At 42.4% G+C, this 18,778-nt stretch overlaps 1 protein-coding gene across 1 annotated transcript in view; it reads left to right on the top strand.

The window, feature by feature from the left end:
* Nucleotides 1-8,294: 8,294 nt before the first annotated feature.
* LOC309392714 (vomeronasal type-2 receptor 26-like) overlaps nt 8,295-18,778 on the top strand; it is a gene marked incomplete at both ends in the record, with an annotated part of 269,160 nt that continues 258,676 nt past the window's right edge. Inside the window, 2 exons of the mRNA XM_081954142.1 lie at nt 8,295-8,309; nt 9,213-9,339. Of these exons, the coding sequence (XP_081810268.1) occupies nt 8,295-8,309; nt 9,213-9,339 (142 nt within the window). The remainder of the gene's footprint in view (nt 8,310-9,212; nt 9,340-18,778) is intronic.

Below are 18,778 nucleotides of genomic sequence, written 5' to 3'. Positions count from 1 at the left end.
CGAAATCCAGCAGAGGCAGGAAGGTTCTTGGCGTTCCCCAGCCGCCTTCGTGCCTTCATATAGTATATACTATTATTTCATGAAGAGAGGTGAGGCTCTGCCTCCCCTGCCTGCACGTCCCTGCATAGATGGTCAGCCAATAGAGCAAATAAGATCTTTCCTTCCCTGGGGTTGTTTTCTCTGAGACTGAATTTTGGCTCCCTCATCTCATTTAGCTCATTTAGATCAAATACATGAGTGCTTAAATGAAAACCTCATAGCTCTCCAGCTTCCTCAGCCCCAATTATTAAAGTATCTGAGACCAAGGTTTCCCCCATGTTCTTATATCAATCTGATGTTTGGGACTTCAGAGAGAAACCACCAGCAGAACCAACCCAATCACAGCCTCTGAGGAGTATCTTGAGGTGGGCAAAAGGACACCAGCTGCTGCCCTCAGACTTGACTTCGGAATTTACACAATTTCTGCTTTGTTTGAAATCAGAAAATATGGGTATTGGCATAAAAATGATTTCTTCAGCTTCAACCACAATAACACACGGGCAAACAATCAATACAAACTCAAGGCAAACTGCTCCAAACTTGATTGCAGAAAATACGACTTCAGCAACAGTGTGGTCAATGCCTGGTATGCTGTACCTGACTCCATTGTTACATCCTCAAACACCCCCAGGTTCAACCTTAAACTGTCTACCCTGGACCTCACCCAATTCCTAAGAGGTTCGTAAAGGGGGCGTGCATAACTACCCCAGTGTGCCTACCATCCCTGTCCTACTGTCCCCATTTATTTGTATTCATTTCCTTTGTTCATGTCCATGTTCATATTTATACCTGCTATCTTGTATATGTTTGAAAAGCTAAAAATAAATAAATAAATAAATAAATAAATAAGTAAATAGAAAATTTAATCTATGGAAACTGACAGACTCTGAAAATGATGTCTGTTAGAACAGACAAAACTTCAATTAAAGACCAAACTTGGATTGTACTACTGACAAATCGTATTAGGAACTTAGGTCTCCTTGTTTCTTGTACAACTGGAGAAGAAGCTAAAAAGATTCTTCCACAAAGACTCTGGGCCATAGAAGCAGAAAAAGATGCAGCAATCCTCAAAAATTATTATATATATATATATATATATATATATATATATATATATATATATATACATACATACATACATACATACATACATACATACATACATACATACATACATACATACATACATACATATATATAGCTTGGGCTTAAAATGGGAACGGAGCTGCCGTCTTTCTGTAAATCTTGGTGGGAGGGGATGGGGTGCTGGCTTTGTTTCAGTAAGTGGAATGATTGGTTGTGTGGTTGTATCATGATTAGTAGATTGGTGCTGGCTGTGTGTGCATTGTTGTTTTGTATTGCAACGGCTTGGGTGGTGGATGGTGTTCGTTTGTTGGCTAGGGCTGGTTTCCAGATGTTTGGTAGGCGGGAGGCATCATCACGTTTATTCATGTTGTGGGGGTGTTTCTCTATTTCGATGGCTTCCATGATTATTCTCTTGTGGAGGTGTTCTGTTTTGGAGATTAACCTGGCTCCTTCAAAGTTGATTTCATGTCCTGTAGCTTTAAGGTGCTGGAAAAGGGAGGAAGTTTTTTCTTTTTTTCTTACTGCGTTCTTGTGTTCTGTGATGCGTGCATTTATCCTTCTGTTTGTTTGTCTTATATGTATTGCCGGGCAGATTTTGCATGGTATTTCGTAGACTCCTTGGTTTTCTAGCTGGATTTTGTCTTTGGGGTTTCTTAAGATGTTGGCTATTTTTTGGTCAGTGGTGAAGGCTGTCCTGATATTGTGCTTGTGGAGAATTTTGCTGATTTTATCTGTGGTGCCTTTGATGTAAGGGAGGAGGGCGATGCCATTGTCCTGTTCTGTGTCTTGGTTTTTTGGGGGAGTCTCCTTTTGGATTATGTTGGTGATTGTTTTTCTTTGGAATCCATTGGAGATTAATACATTTGTGAGTTTGTGTAATTCAGTTTTCAGGTGGTCTTTGTCAGCTAGGCGTTTGGTTCTGGAGATGAGGGTCTTGGCTACAGAGTTGATCTGTGCAGGGTGGTGATGGGATTGTGCATTTAAGTAGCGGTTGGTGTGTGTGTTTTTCTGGTAGATGGTGTGTCCTAGGGAGCCATTGGGTTTTTTGTAGATTAGGACATCCAGAAAGGGAAGTTGGTTGTTTGCTTCTATTTCTATGGTGAATTGTATTTTGGGGTGTAGGCTGTTGAGATGTGTGAGGAAGTTGTCCAGTTTTTCTTTCCCGTGTGGCCAAATCACGAAAGTATCATCAACATATCTAAGCCAGAGTTTGGGTTTGTGTTCAGATTTGTCTAAGGTGTTGGTTTCAAAATGTTCCATGTATACGTTTGCAAGGAGAGGTGAGAGGGGTGATCCCATGGGTGCTCCTTCTATCTGTTTGTATCTTTGTCCATTATGGATGAAGTATGTGTTGGTTAGGCAGTGGTTGGTCAGGTCCAGGATGTGTTTAGGGGGGTTGTGTTTTTTCTGGATGGCTGTCAAGGCTTCTTTTATAGGCACTTGGGTGAAGAGGGATATGACGTCAAAACTCACGAGTAGGTTGCTGGGTTGTAAGTTTTGTTTCTTAATTGTTTCTATGAAGTGGAGTGAGTTTTGTAAATATGTATTTGTGTTACAACCCCTGGAATGCCCAAATATGGGAGGGAGCTCACTACTTGTTGTAACACAAATACATACCTATTTCCCTGGCTTAACTGATAAAGGAGGAGAGCCTGTGGCTTAGTGGCAATTACATCGGCCTAATATGCAATACAGCCCTGGTTCGAATCCCAGTAAGGGTATGGCTAGCTGATGAGAGCTAAATAGCTTGAAATGGATCCATACTAGTCTCCCTTTATTTATTTATCAGCACAAATACAACATGTATGTATGTATGTATGTATGTATGTATGTATGTATGTATGTGTGTATGTATTTGTGTTACAACCCCTGGTATGCCCAAATATGGGAGGGAGCTCACTACTCCCTCTTTCTGTCATTCGGCTCATCACAGAAAACCATCCAGACAGAAACCCATATTTTTATTTTTAATGTTGCCTTTTTATATTTGTGTTGTATTTGTGCTGATAAATAAATAAAGGTTGACTAGTATGGATCCATTTCAAGCTATTTAGCTCTCATCAGCTAGCCATACCCTTACTGGGTTGTAACACAAATACATACCTATTTCCCTGGCTTAGCTGATAAAGGAGGAGAGCCTGTGGCTTAGTGGCAATTACATCGGCCTAATATGCAATACAGCCCTGGTTCGAATCCCAGTAAGGGTATGGCTAGCTGATGAGAGCTAAATAGCTTGAAATGGATCCATACTAGTCTCCCTTTATTTATTTATCAGCACAAATTTATTTATTATAAATATTTATTATTTATTATTATAATATTTATTATAATATTATTAGATAGAGGGGTAAAGTGAAGAGGCAGGACGAGTCAGTGGTAAAGATAGTGCTTTATTTCAAGGCTTGGCAAAACATGCTTGCCGGCTGGCCGACAGGGTCCTCTTTTTTTAAAGGGTTCTGTCAGGCAGCTTGGCCATTGACAATCCTTTATTTTCCTGCCGCTCGAATGGACCAATGAGCAGCAGTATGCTAATCTTCTACTGGACCAGAATGAAGCCTTTTCTCGCTATTTATATATTCAACTCCCCTCTGGAAATGGTACTACCCAATCAGAATGCTCAGAGCATGTATTCCCACAGGTAGGCAGGGCGTAGGTGGGTGCGACCTGACCTGCGCAGCTCAGTTGGACCAGTGGCTGCAGCCTGTGCAATCAGGCCTGCTGCCACTCCAGAGTCAGTGACTGGAATCACCTGGAATTTCTTCTGGGGTGTGGCTGACTACGTCCGGACTGACTCTTCCTTTTTTATTATTATTTTTTATTTTTAATTTAAAACAAATACAGCATCCTTCTTTACATGCTATAGAAAGTGTATCAGTTGGTTACAAAAAGATTTTCATGCATCTCTTCCACAGTCAACAAACATAATTCATATTAACTTAAGTATTTTAACTCAAATATTTATACATGTCACCATCATTATATCTCCATTTTCATTTGACTATAATTGTTTAAACGTCCTTCATCATAAAATATACCAAAATTTAATACATAACCGCATACTGGCCTTTCAATTACTATTTCTAAAATCCTCCACTGTTAGTATTACTAAATCCTTATGTCCTATTCTAGCTAAACATCCATAATATTTAATAACAAAGTTTTCTAATCCTCCTTTCCAAATCACTGTTTAAAGTTTACATCCAGTTTCCTTATGTTATACCCATATCTATATATATGTTGTTATTCTTATCCCTCCTTTATTTGACTATATCCTGTATCATAACATTTCCCCCTCATAATCAAAACTTTAATTGTATCTAATTTAGTTTATTATTATTATTATTATTATTATTATTATTATTATTATTATTATTATTATTATTATTATTATTATTATTATTATTATTATTATTATTATTATTATTATTATTATTATTATTATTATCATCCTTTATGTATAATCCAAAGGGATTGCTAATCTTCCATACATGGGTGCCATTCAATATTCATATCCAATTATACTCATCATAACACTACACATTGTATACATTAGTAACATTATCAGTTATTTATTTAAGCTATATCTATTATCAATAAATTTCACTAAGTTTAACTAGTTTTAAATTTTCCTTAGCCGATGTGTTAGTTCCTCTTTATTGTCCCCAGACACAAGGACATCATCAAAGTAAGGCACTAAACCTGGGATGCCCTGTAGGAGGGACTCCATACTTTGGAAAAGCCCTGGTGCCACACTCACTCCAAAATGTAATCGGTGGCATTTAAATGTCCTTCGGTGTGTTACAATAGTCTGTGCTTCTTTGGTGGCGTCATCTACTGGTAGTTGCTGATAGGCTTGTGCTAAATCAAGTTTTGCAAATATTTTGTCTTTTCCTAATGAGTGAAGTAGGTGCTGAATGACCAATACTGGGTAGGCGCTTGTTGCAAGGCTTTATTTATGGTGCATTTAAAGTCCACGCAGATGCGGATTCACCCATCTGATTTAATGGGGGTGACTATTCAGGTCTTCCATTTAGCGTGATCAACCAGCTCCAAAGCCCCCTGGGCAATTAGGTGGTCTATTTGTGCATCTATTTTGGACCGGACAGCAAAAGGAACTTTTGTGGCTTTATTCTAACAGGGGCAACATTGGAGTCTAGATGGAAAGAGACAGGGATTCCTTTATACTTGCCTAGACTCCCAATGAAAACATCCCTGAACTCAGTTAACAACTCTTCAAAATTGTCTCCATGGACAGCATGGATGCTGGTCACTCGCAAACTCAAGGGCTGGGTTGATTACTATCCACTACAGTCAGCTGCAATAATCCACTGAACTCATTAAATTTTACTTGGACTGATGCTCTTCCAAGAAAAGGAATGCAGTTTCCTTCGAAGTCATTTAATGTAATTCTCTGCGGTTTTAGGCATTTCTTCTCCATTTTCAGAATTATTTTCTTAATTGACTGCCAGGACACGATGGTAAAATAAACATTCCTTCAGTTGGCATTTGCACATGTTAATCTAATTGCAATAAATTGTAGGTGTGATAAATAATTTGATTTACATTTTTATTGTTTTTTAATTGTTTATTTTCCACTTTTATTATACAATCTTGCTAATATTATGTCTTTAATATTATAAATAATGTCTGATTAACAAAATATTCTAATACATTCATGAGAACCAGGTTGGATTTATTAAAATCTAATATTTTGGATTTGATATGACCCCAAATATAATACAGCATTCTTCATTGCTTTTTTTAGATTAATGTTAAAATAGCTTCAAATGCTCTGAATGATAAAAGTCAATTCCCTTTTTTCCAACGGATGGCCCCCAAAGAAGGATTCCAGTACCCAGCAATTGTCCAACTGCTCCTCCATTTCAGATGGACCCTGATTGGCTTCTTTGTTTCAGACACAGAGTATGGTGAGAATTTCATGAGGACTTTCACTCCTATGCTTGTCAGGAATGGAATTTGTGTAGTTATATCACAACGATTGTCAATAACTGGACATACAGCAGCCCTCAGAGAGGCCTTCTCTAAGTGGAGACAAGTCAATGTCTTTGTTCACTTCATAGAATATGAGTCCATTTGGGAGAGAATTCTTCCTTTCCATTTAACACTTGAAGATGTGTCAGGACCCATTGAAGGGAAAGTCTGGATCTTCACAAATTTTAAAGACTATACAATAAACAAGCACAGACTTCTCAAATACATCCATAGTATTTGGAACTTTGGTTTTCTGTTTAAAAAAAGCCCAAAGGATGATGCCTTTGAACCCCGTTTCTTTGTGGAAGAAAAGTTTCAAGATCATTATTTTCGTTGTTCTGTTTCAAAGCCTATCTTTTCTGTCAAAGGCCGCAGAAGATGCACCCAGAAAGCCCCACTGGAGACCCAAGAGAAAAGGAACAGGATCAGGATGAAAAATTATGTCCAAGATTACAGTCTCATGAAGACTCTGGCCCAGGCCTTGAATGCCGCGTATACCTCCAGATTGAGGAAGAAAAGGAAGGCGGGAGAAAAGTTCTTGGGGTCTCCAAGGTTGCAGCCATGGCAGGTATGCCCCCCCCCCGGTATGGATCCATTAATCTTAGATCCTTTGGAGGAGGAATCCAGAGCAGAAGGAGGGGAATAATCTCAACAGATCTGGCCAATTTAATTACTCAGGGAATTAATGGTTCCAAAGAGTAAATACCATGGCATTTTTATATTAAACACTACTACTTTGAAAATGCTGTATTCTTTTAAAAATAAATTCTTGTATTTGTGGGTTTGTGATTAGCCTGGTGGAATTCCACCTTTGTTCTGTCCCCATTGCACGTGGGTCTGTGTGCAGCTGGACAGGCAGCTAAGCCCCCCTATTCTCCTCCAATGAAAGGGAGCCTGACGTGGATCTGGATGTTTAGGGCACGGTGAAATTGAAGAGATGCAAATAATGAAAATCAAATATAAATACGAGATAGGCAGCATGAACTAACAGCCAACAAAGAAGCAGCTGGAATCTCTCCAGCAATGCTCCTTGTGAAGGACGGAGGCCGTCTCCGATGACCAGGTATCTCAGTCAAAATGGCTGCTTCCATCTTCTCCAAAGGCTGACAGAAAATGGAGTCTCAGACCATATAGTTAGGCTCGTCTGCCCCCAGCCACTAGGTGGGTGGAGTTAGAGCAACAACAGCACAATATTTGCATGTTGTGGCATGACAAACTTTATAAGTTTGGAGGAGACCCTGAGACCATTTAGCCCAACCCCTCCTCTCTGCAGGAATCCCAATTAAAGCTTCTCTGACTGATGGCTGCTCAGTCTTTGAATTCAGATAATCCACGAAGAGGAGACTGAACTTCTCTGCTTTCCTGGCTCAGCTCTAAAACAGCTCATCCTTTTATCGTATTTTTCTCTCTCATTCGGCTAAAATCTCCTCTCTTGTAACTGAATTCATTTTTCCACGTCTGACACTCTGGAATAATAGTGAGCAGATCTTATGCTTGTGTGTAATGCATGTCAGTGATTAGAAGAAGGCTGTATCCACCCTTCTCCAATCGAGAGATTGTTTCAATTGGAAAGGGGGCTCCCAGACTCCTCTTGATCTTCAGCTCTTCTCCTTCTTGTCTTTCCTCAAGGCTAAGAGCAGCGCCTTTGAGCTCTTTCTGGGCTTATTTGTGCTTCACTGAAGTTCACGTAGATTTTGTGCAAATTTTCCTCCAAGCATGGTGCCTGCAAGGGGACCTGGTCCTTGAGTTGGGGTCTCCCCAAACCAGAACGTTCACTTCCTCAGATTCTTATGGCTGCATTTGCCTTCTTTCCATGAACATCAGCCTGCTGACTCAGATTCTGTTTCCAGTTAATGATTTTGAGATCATTTTCACAAACATGCATATCAAGTTTGGTATCCCTCATCTTTCTTCCAGCACATCTGGAGGCATTTTCCATCAGGATTACAAGGGAGAAGATTAGCCTGACAGATTTCTTGATCAACCCATGCTTTTTGAATCAGCTTGTTGTTTTCAAAGAGTTTATGGATCATCTTTTTTCCTCTCTGTTCATTTTATTTGTTTTCTGCTCTAGAATGTTCCCTATAATTGACCAATTTTGTCACTTATATTTTCTCTATATTTTGTCAATATATGATTGACAACTTTTTCTCAACCTTTTTCATTCTCTTATGAAGATGATGACAGTTTTTGTATCGTATTTAACCATATTTGGAGATTAGACAATTGTAGAAGAAAGATTCAATAAGAAACAAAGTTTCTTGCTTTTCAAATTCCTGGATGTTCCCATTCTAGTTTCACCCCTTTCTGAAGAAGAATGAGTTGCTCAATATTTCCCACTTTAAACTGTACTTGGACAAAAATGGAGAGATAAAAGCAGATCTGACCATTGGCAGCTTCTTGGTTCTACCCAAGGAGGATCCCAGGAAAGAGATTCTGGCATATTTTGAAAGACAGAGACTTTCTATCGACCAAGATGGTCTTTCACAGCTAAAGTTGCTCAATAAGGTGGGAGAAATTTTGGTGTCTTTTCTCTGTTTTTCCAAAGCCTGAGGTCCCATTTCAAGAGGGCAAAGCCTATAGTCTCCAGGGTGGTTGGCCTTCCATGCCAGTTGGTGTCATCTAATGGAAGTTCTTTAACAGATGCGACCTAAGTGGAGGAGCTTTGCCATGTTTTATGGAAATCTTTCAAGATCTTACTGGCCAGAGGTTTCTTTCTTCATCACAGTTTTATTCTTTATTGAAAAATCTAATGGAATAAAAGTTTCCTAAATCTTTTACAGTAAACCTTAGTCTCAGTTTCAGTATGAATATATCATCATACTTAAATCTTTTTTCAATTCCAATTCCCTCTAGATTTTATTAAATAGAAAAGTACTTTATTGTAATGTTAAATTCCAAAAGGAAAAGGAAGGAACTAAATGAAGAATCTGCCAGTTAATATACCTCCTGCATCTGATTAGTAGTAGTCAGGGGTTTCACATTTACCTCAGTGAAGACCAGAGGTTACTTGTCTCCATCCATTTCTACCCCCATTTTACATGGACAGAGAGTCCTAAGATCTTTTCTTTGACATTCCTTTTTTTTCTGCTCAGTCCCTGCCTCAGTCCAAATGTGTGGAAAATTGTCACCCTGGTTTTGTCAAGAGGGCTCGAGAAGGAGAGCCAGTTTGCTGCTACGACTGTGTTCCTTGTCCTGAGGGGACCATCTCCACTCAGGAAGGTAACAGTAACAGAGTTGGAAGGGACCTTGGAGGTCATCTAGTCCAACCCCCTGCTAGAGATTCGATAGTAGATAGTTGAACTGCCGAAATGCCAACCCTTCTGATTGACAAGCTCAATGTCTCAGCCACTGAGCCATGCTTCCACATGGGTCACATTGAGGAAAATTGAAGGCTTTGTGGAAATGGATCCATCCAAACATTTTCATGAAAGTGCAAGTTAAAGGACAGAATGAAGTACACCTAGGTTTTTTTTTAACCTGCACAATTTCTTATCTAAGGAAGTAAACCAAAAAGACTTTGAAGGAGAGCCTGGGAAGAGATGGGAGGAGGGTGTGGCAGACTGGGCAAGCTTTAATAACAGCAGAGGAAATATCTCTCCTGCTTTTTAGTTTGGATATGTGTTGCTAAGTTTACCTTTCTAGGAACATCTGAGTTCTTTCAAACTTGATGAATTGTTTTAGGTCCACCTTCTGAAAGACCTTCAATTCACTGTATATTGGGTCCTCCCCTTGAGGTTCACTGAGAAGGTTTCACAGGTCCATAATGTGATGATGTGGATAGTTACAGGGGGAACTCATTACACAAATAGCCTGCCAGTCATGTAGATCAATTAATCAATCAATCAGAGTAGAGCTGGGACTTTGGAGGTCTTCTGGTCCAGCCTCCTGCTCAAGCAGGAGAATCTATACCATTTCAGACAAATGACTTTCCAGTCTCTTCTTAAAAACCTCCAGTGTTGAAGCAACTACAACTTCTGAAGGCCAGCTGTTCCACTGGTTAATTGTTCTCACTGCTAGGACTCAGGATATTTGCCTAAAAAGATTATATGATTCATTATTAACTTGCAATAATGTAGCTTCCTATGAAGATTCTACTCATTACACCAGAAATAATTAATATCCTAAGACTTTCCTCAACTTCATAGACCTATCCAAAGAAGGCATTTCTTGTAAGATAAAATGACAGACTATTAAAGAAAATTGCTTTTTGGTTTCTCAGATGCAGAAAAATGCACCAAGTGTCCAGATGAAAACTATCCAAATGACAAACGAGTCCAATGTATCCCCAAAGTTATAACCTTCCTGTCTTTTGAAGAACATCTGAGCATCATCCTGGTCTCTTTTGCCCTACTCTTATTCTTGGTCACAGACCTAATTTTAATCATCTTCCTTAAATACCGAGAAACTCCCCTTGTTAAAGCCAACAACCGGGACCTCTCCTACATCCTCCTGGTCTCCCTCCTGCTTTGCTTCTTGTCTTCTACTCTCTTCATTGGTCAACCAAGGAAAGCCACCTGCCTTCTCCGACAAACGGTCTTCAGCATCATCTTCTCAGTTGCCGTTTCTTCTCTCTTGGCCAAAACTATCACAGTGGTGCTGGCTTTCCTGGCCACAAAACCAGGAAATCGAGTGAAGAGATGGTTGGGGAAGAGCTTGGCCAACTCCATCGTCTTTTCTTGTTCTGCTGTCCAAATTATCATCTGCTCCATCTGGCTGGGAGTTTCTCCCCCCTTCCCTGACTCTGACCTCCACTCCCAGCCTGGAGAGATCATCCTGCAATGCAACGAAGGGGCTGTTGTCATGTTCTACGTCACCCTCAGCTACATGGGCTTCCTGGCTGCCATCTGCTTCACAGTGGCTTTCCTGGCCAGGAATCTGCCTGGGGCCTTCAACGAAGCCAAGCTGATCACCTTCAGCATGCTGGTCTTCTGCAGTGTCTGGGTGACTTTTTTGCCCACCTACCTGAGCACCAAAGGGAAATACATGGTGGCTGTTCAGGTCTTCTCCATCCTGGCCTCCAGTGCTGGTCTGCTGGGCTGCATCTTCATCCCCAAGAGCTACATTATCCTTCTGAGGCCAGACCTGAACACAAAGGAGCAGCTGACAGCCAAAAGAAACGTGGAGATGTGAGAGAGAAGAATTTCAACTCCAAGCTATTCTCCATACATGAGTGGGGCAACGATTTTTATTCAAATAAATGTGTCTGGAAGATTGTGAGATAACCAATTTTTGGAGGAATGAGAATGTGTTAATAAGATAGAAATAAAGAGTTAATGCACCTTCAACCTTTATGCCCTTATTTCTCAATGCATTTTATCCAAATTCTGGAAATGCAGCTGATATGTTTCTTTTTATTTAGACAATATCTCTTTCTTAAGGATAGTAACAGTAGGTGGCCATGAACCTACCTTAATGTGTGCTAATTATGAATATTCATGGTTATATTATCTATTAGATTTGCATATTGATAATTATCATTTTCTCCTCCTTTCTTGAAATGTGTAAATATGAGTGCATCCTTTTGACTGTGGGAATCTGTCCTGCTATGTTCTGGAGGGAAATTCCTCCAGTGGACACTGAATAAATAACAACTGCAGTGAATTTTGATTGTTGGTTTTTTTGGCTCCTGTGTTTGATTTCACAGAAACTGGTGTCAGGGGTGGGATTCACAATCTTCGATCTGCCACCGGGGACAACAAATGGGGCAGCCCTTTGGGTGAGTGTTGTGAGATTGATCCCATATGTCTTCCTGACACCACATAAAGGCACCATTGAGGAGTTTGTGTGAGGCCACAGTCTGTGTCTAAGAGTCTCTTGTGGCTGGGGAGGTTTGTGGAGTGTTTGTGGTCCCTTCCACCCCAATTCTCAGCCACTCTGGCCCTGCTGCAACCTAAGCTGAGCAATGGCCGGAGGTGTCCAAGAAGCCGGGGGAATTTGTCTTTGGAGGGATCAGTGTGACCTTTCTGTGCTGAGGAACGAAGACTCACCCAGAGACACTGTCCAAACTCCCTTTTTCCTTTGTCTGAATGGAGGAATTGCCTGAGCTGATCCTAGGCAGAGAGGGAAGTGGATGATGGGACTCAGGTAGACTCTGCTTGGGGAAGGAATGTTTCCCAAAGAAACAGAGAAACCGGCTGTGTCCCAGGGATGGGAGGGGGTCCGAAGCCCCCACTGGTGCCTCCACAGGAAAGAAAGGGAGGGGGTGAAATTGGAGGGGATGATTAAAAAACTTTTCCTCCTGGGTGGGAAGAGAAACAGCCCCAGATGTGAATCCAAGGACCACAATAATCAGCACAGGGCAGGAAGAGGAGAGGTTGGCCAGGAAGACCCTCCAACTCCAGAGAAGGACCAAGATCAGACAGATCATGTTCTGAAGGGGAAAACATCAGAATCTCTGGGAGAAAAGCAAGGGGGATATTTTTCCACTCTGGGGGTCTCGCAGGGGGATCCATAGGGGCTCCTGATGGTTTTGGAAACACCGGTGGGGAACTCCGTGTCTGGCTGAATGTCTGAGGCAATGGAAAGAGTCAGACTCAGCGGTCATCCTGTGCCCAGGGAAGTGGACAAAGACACCTTTTCAGGAGAGAAGAGAGAGTCGCAGGGGGGTTCCTATTGGCTTAGGATTGGTCAGTTTGGGTGACCCCGTTGGAGAAGAAGCTGCATTGAGCTCTGAGGGGGAAGGTCTGGGGCTGCAGAGGGAGTCGAGCATAGAGGAGGGGAAGCCTAAGGGTATTTAGGTAGTGTTTTTTTTTCATGTTTCTGGACTGCCCACTCCCTCAAAGAGTTTCCAGCTTTGTGAGAAAATCCACAAGACCACAGAGAACAAAATCACAACCCTCCCACAAAGAATCATGGTCTGGAAGTGGTGGACACCAGCAGAGAAATAGCTGGACTGTCAGCCTCTTTCAAGATCGTTCAGTGAGACTATTCGTAGAAGAAAAACTGGCAGAGATTTTAGGATAATTATGATAAATTGGCTGAAATAGAGATTTTTTAATGACAAAATAAAACTTTTGGATTTTTTGCCGGGGTGTGTGTGTGTGAAAAACACACAACAAAAGAAAACTGGGCTTCTGGCATTGTTGGGTGCAACTTTTGGGTGAGGTTTCTCCCTGCAGGGAAGCAGCCAGTTTGTCTCCAGTCTGGAGACACCCCCACCCCCCCCACTGTCATTCGTCCAAGAAGCCCAACTGACCCTCTTATGAGTCCTGGAAGGAGCTCAAGAGCTCTCTTGAAGCTCAGGAGGCCTCGGACAGTCAATCTGGAAAGAACCTTCAAGCTCAGGGATAAAATGAAGCTGAAGATTTTTAAAGCTACAGCAGTTTTCTTATTGAGAATTCAATTGATCCTATATAATTTATATATTTTATAGGATATACTTTATATACCATTAATGCTGCATGCTATACATGCTTTATACTGCTTTGGTAAGACCACACTTGGAATCCTATATCCAGTTTTGGTCATCATGATTTAAAAAAAAAGATCTTGAGAGTCTGGAAAGTGTGCAGGGAAGAGCAAGAAAGATAAGGAGGGGCCTGGAGGCTGAATCACATGATGAACAATGGCAGGAACTGGGTCCATTTTAGACTAATGAAGAGAAGGATTAGGGGTGTCCTGATAGCAGCCTTCCAACAGTTCAGAGGCTGTCACAGAGAAGAGGGGGCCCACCTATTCCCCAAAGCACCTAAAGGCAGAAAGTAACAGATTGAAACTGGTCCAGGAGAGAATCAACCTAGAATTCAGGAGACATTTCCTGACAATGAGAACAATGAATCCATGGAAAGGCCTCCCTCCAGAAGTTGTGGGGGCTCCATCCCTGAAGGCTTTGAAGAAGAGACTGGAGAGCCATTCAACTGGGACTGTAGAGCAAGGGTCCTCAAACTAATGCCCCACCCACATCGCCTCACCCACCTGCTGGACCCCACCCTTCAGCTGAGTGCAGGACTTACCTTCATGAGCCCCATGGGTTGGAACGGGAAGGAAAGGCCAACATTTTTGCCCTGCAGAGGGCTCCTGGAGAAATGAAAAATGGGAAACACAGATGTCCCGGTAGCGCCCCCCCCCCAAAGGCCATTTTAGCCCGTTTTGGGCCTGCAGAATGCTTCTGGACGTGGGGGAGGTGAAACACGGGCCTGTTTTTCACCCACCCACCCCGTCTCCAGAAGATAGAAAGAGAGAGAAAGAGAGAGGGGGAGAGAGAAAGAAAGAAAGAGAGAGAGAGAGCAATAGAGAGAGGGGGGAGAGGGAGAGAAAAAGAGAGGGAGGGAGAGCAACAGCGATGGAGAGAGGGAGAGAGAAAGAGAGGGAGGGAGGGATTAGAGAGAGAGAGACAGAGACAGAGCGATAGAGAGGGGGGAGAGAAAGGGAGAGGGAGAGAGAGAATATAGAGGGAGAGAGAGAGAGACAGAGCGATAGAGGGGGGGAGAGGGAGAGAAAGAGAGATACAGAAAGAGAGAGAGAGAGACAGAGGGAGAGAGGGAGACAGGGAGAGAAAGAGAGAGGAGAGAGAGAAAGAGAGTGGGAGAGAGAATGAAAGAAAGTGAGAGAAAGAGAAAGAGAGAGGAAGAGAGAGAAGATAGAGAGAGAGAGAAAGGAGAGAGAGAAAGAGAAAGTGGGAGAGAGAGAAGAAAGAAAGAAAGAAAGGGAGAGAGAGACAGAGAGAGAAAAAGAGAGGAAGAGGGAGAGAAAGAGAGAGAGAGGAGAGACATACAGAAAGAGAGAAAGAGAGACAGAGAGAGAGAGAGAGAGAGAGAGAGACAGAGCGACAGAGATAGATTTCTCAAGCTTTTTTGGGACTTAGGAGAATTGCTGCAAAGCTGAGTTTCCTGAAATCAACCACTAGGCTCCTAAACAACTGAAAAAAAGGATCTAGTAAAAAGAAAAGTCAACCAAAAGAGCAACAAGCAAACAAAAGCAAATAAAACAACCCCAGGAGCAAAACAAATTAAAGTTTAATTGTTTAATGGACTGTTAAATTAGCCATGCCCACCCAGTCACATGACCACCTAGCCACGTCCATCCAGCAGGTCTGTCCCTCCCAACAATCTGAGGGACCATGAATTGGCCCCGTTTAAAACGTTTGAGGACCCCTGCCCTAGAGGGTCTCCTGCTTGAGCCACAATCCCTTCCGATTATGTCTTTCTTTTACTTTGTCAGGCTGCGATCTGAAGCCATCAAAGCTAATCATAACCAGACAAATCCTATCATTCCATTCCATGTATAAGTGACAGAACATTATTTTCTATCTACGTCTCCCGTCAATTGGATTCAACCTGAACCATTTCTTTCCTCCAGATGAGAAGAGGAGGAATTCCTGGGTCTCTCTGAGGTTGGGATGGATTCCATGCAAAGACCTGCAGGCAGGAGTTTTTTTATTTTTTGTTCATATGTCTGTGTAACATTATGCTGCTGTTCTTTGACACTTTAGCTTTGATTGCATACAAGAGGCTACCCCACAACATGCAGAAGCCCCAATTCCCCTGCCTTGCTTTACAGAAGGTTGAACAGCCCTTAAGGAAGGGGGTGGGCCTGGGGTACTTCCCTCCCTTCCCCTCCCCTCTCTTTTCTCCCCTCAATATTTCTCTTTATTATCTTCCTTGCCTCATTTTCCCTCTCTGGACTCCTGGTCCTCTTGGCCTCTCAGAGCTCCACTCCCACCTCCCGCCTGCTGTCCAGGCCCTTCTCCACCCTCCCTGGGGGCTGCCTGAGAGAGTTGGGGCACTTGGAGGGGCTTCATCCCAGCTGGGCTGTGGGCGTCGGGGGCACCTCTTCCCTGCCGGGCCACATCAGGGCTCTGTCTCCAGAGGTTGTGGCCGCCACCCCACCCAGGAGAGCCATGGGGGGAACAGCAGCAGGCAGGCAGCCTGGAGGGGCTGGAGCGACCCCACCTAGCTGGGGGAGGGGGCTGGCTCTGGTTGGGAAGGAACCTTTCCCAAAGAAACAGGGAAACCGGCTGTGGCCCAGCAATGGGGGGGGGGGGTCCCAGGGGCCCCACTTCTGCTTCCTTTTGATGAATTAATTGGCTTCCTGTATTGCAAGCCTCTAATCTGAAGCCCCCAAGGCTGATGAGAAGCGGACAAAGACCTTCAGGCCATTACAAATATCAGTATTAGGAGATGGGTTTTTAATCAATCTGCCTCCCGTCAATTGGATTCCACACAAGAAAGAAAGAATTTCTTTCTTCAGCTGAGAAGCAGAGAGGAGGAAATCCGGGGTCTCTGCAGGGCTGTGATAATGATAAAAGTCCCTGCAGATACAACCAGGGAGGGGAGGGGGCTCTGTGGCTTTGTGGAGGGAAAGAGAAGGTGGGTTTTCATGGTTTATTTGCCTATATTAAAATTGTGTCCATGTAAACAGAACCAACCATCTGGTTGAAAATCCTGCAGAGGTTTACAGAAACGGAAATTGTAAGTTTCTCCCTTTCAAAAGTTGGATTTGCTTTGGTGCTGAGTGTGAATGCTGACCCTTCCCCCATCCACCATTTATTCCAGTCTGTGTGACTTTTGTGTGAATGTTGTGATGAGTCCAGAAAGTGGAGATGAAATTTTCTGTTTATCTTTCTCTCTTTTCTATTTGCTTTCCCCTTTCCCAGGCCCCAAGCCCCCTCCTCTGGATTTTACAAGATCTCCTACAACAGGTAGCCCTCCACTTATGACCACAATTGACTCCAAACCTTCTGTTGCTAAGCAAGACAGTTAAGTGAATTTTGCCCCATTTTACAACCTTTCTTGCCACTATTGTTAAGTGAATTACTGCAGTTGTTAAGTGAACCTGACTTCCCCATGACTTTGCTGGTCAGAAGGTCACAAAAGGGTATCCCGTGACCCCCGCACTCTGCGACCGTCATAAATAGGAACCAATTGCACAGCATTTAATTTTGATCATGTGACCATGGGGATGCTAAAATGGTCGTAAGTGTGAAAAACGGTCATAAGTCACTTTTTCAGTGACATTGTAAGTTTGAATGGTCACTAAACGAACTGCCGTAAGTCGAGGACTACCTGTACAGTCTCTGCCTCTTGTCTGTTTGATGCCTTAATTCAAAGTCCCAAAGAGGAAGAGGAAGAGGCGGGAAAGAGGCAAGGCTTCCCTGGAGACCCCTGGGGGCTGCTGACCCCCCTCAAGTCCCTGAGTTCCTGAGGAAGGGTCCCAGCATGAGTCCGAAAGCTCAGGAGGCTCAACCTGAGGTCCCAGTGATCGACCCAGATTGGATCCTGCGATCTGCAATCTTTTAGGGGGAAAACAAGAGAATTAAAAAAAGTAGAATAATGTGGCTGCAGAAGCATTCAGGCACAGCTGAAGCCCCTGAAAATCTACTGATTTCTCATATACCCCAATAAATGGCTGAAGCTTTGTTCCCTGTAAGGAGAAACTGCTGGTTGTTATAGCAGAAAGAGAAAAACTGAATTTTATATACACACACAGACACACAAAACACACAAAGTTATGTTTAATATTTTTTAAATTTACAAAACAATGTCATGTTTCAAGTGAAAAAAAGTAAGGAGGCCAATTTCTCTCTGTTCTTTATAATTTACAGGAAGACCATGGAAATTTCAAGGCTCTTGTCAGAAAAAGAGGAGCTCCAGTTGAAGAACAAGGAGCTTTCGGTGAAAAGTATCCCACAAATTACAGAAAAGAAGGAGCTTTCCAAAGATTTTGAAGAGAAACTGAGCAGTGAGCAATGTTTAGCTAGCAGCCCTGACTTTTCTTCCAGAATTTCATCTTAAATACTCCTTAGCTCTCTCTCTCTCTCCCCTATTACCCATAGTTCTAGGTTGAATTACATTGCCTGGAATAAGGTTGGGAAAAATAAAACCTGACTCTTTTCAACTTCTTCAAAACACAGGAAATTATACATAGACATACAACCATTCACCAAGGCTGCATTACTATTACTATGAGTTTTCTCATCGTTCCTATCACCCATCTCCTCCCACTTACGACTGCAGGACTGTAGCTTCGTGGCTTACATCCTTACGATTTATATTGATATTGATTGTTTCCTGATTGCTTATTTGTATCCTATGACTATCATTAAGTGTTGTAGCTTATGATTCTTGACGAAAGTATCTTGTCTTTTTATGTACATTGAGAGCACATGCACCAGAAACAAATTCCTTGTGTGTCCAATCACACTTGGCCAATAAAGAATTCTATTCTATTCTATTGAATTGTAAGCCAATAAACAAAATACCAGGTATTTTGTTTTAATTTTAAACAAGTCTGATGACTCATGTAACAAACCCAAGGAAGCTAATTTTACTCTGGTTTAGATCTTTTACAGAAGAAATATTTCAGGTAAGACCAGCTCAGAAAAGAGAATCGAGATTTGAGTTGCAGGGTTCAAAAACAAGCTGGGCAGAAGGTGGAACTCCTCAGAGAAAACAACCAACACAGAATCAATATTTTGGAGAAAGAACTCAATGATGTAAACAAGGAAAGCCATCATGTCCACTGCAGAGTTCAGGAACAAGCTGGGGAGGACCAGGAGCTTCTCAGGGAGAACCGAGCATTGAGGGAACAACGGGACAGGTCAGAAATACCGTCTTTCCCTGAAAATAAGCCCTAGCCTGAGTTTTTTGGGGTGTGCCAGTATAAGTGAAGAGGTGGGCGTAGCCAGCAAAGGAGGCAGCCCTTCCCTTCCTGGGTCACC

Source organism: Natrix helvetica (genome assembly GCF_964273705.1).
Source record: "Natrix helvetica genome assembly, chromosome: 5".
In the NCBI taxonomy this organism is placed as follows: domain Eukaryota; kingdom Metazoa; phylum Chordata; class Lepidosauria; order Squamata; family Natricidae; genus Natrix; species Natrix helvetica.
This window is presented reverse-complemented; position numbering and strand designations above follow the sequence as displayed.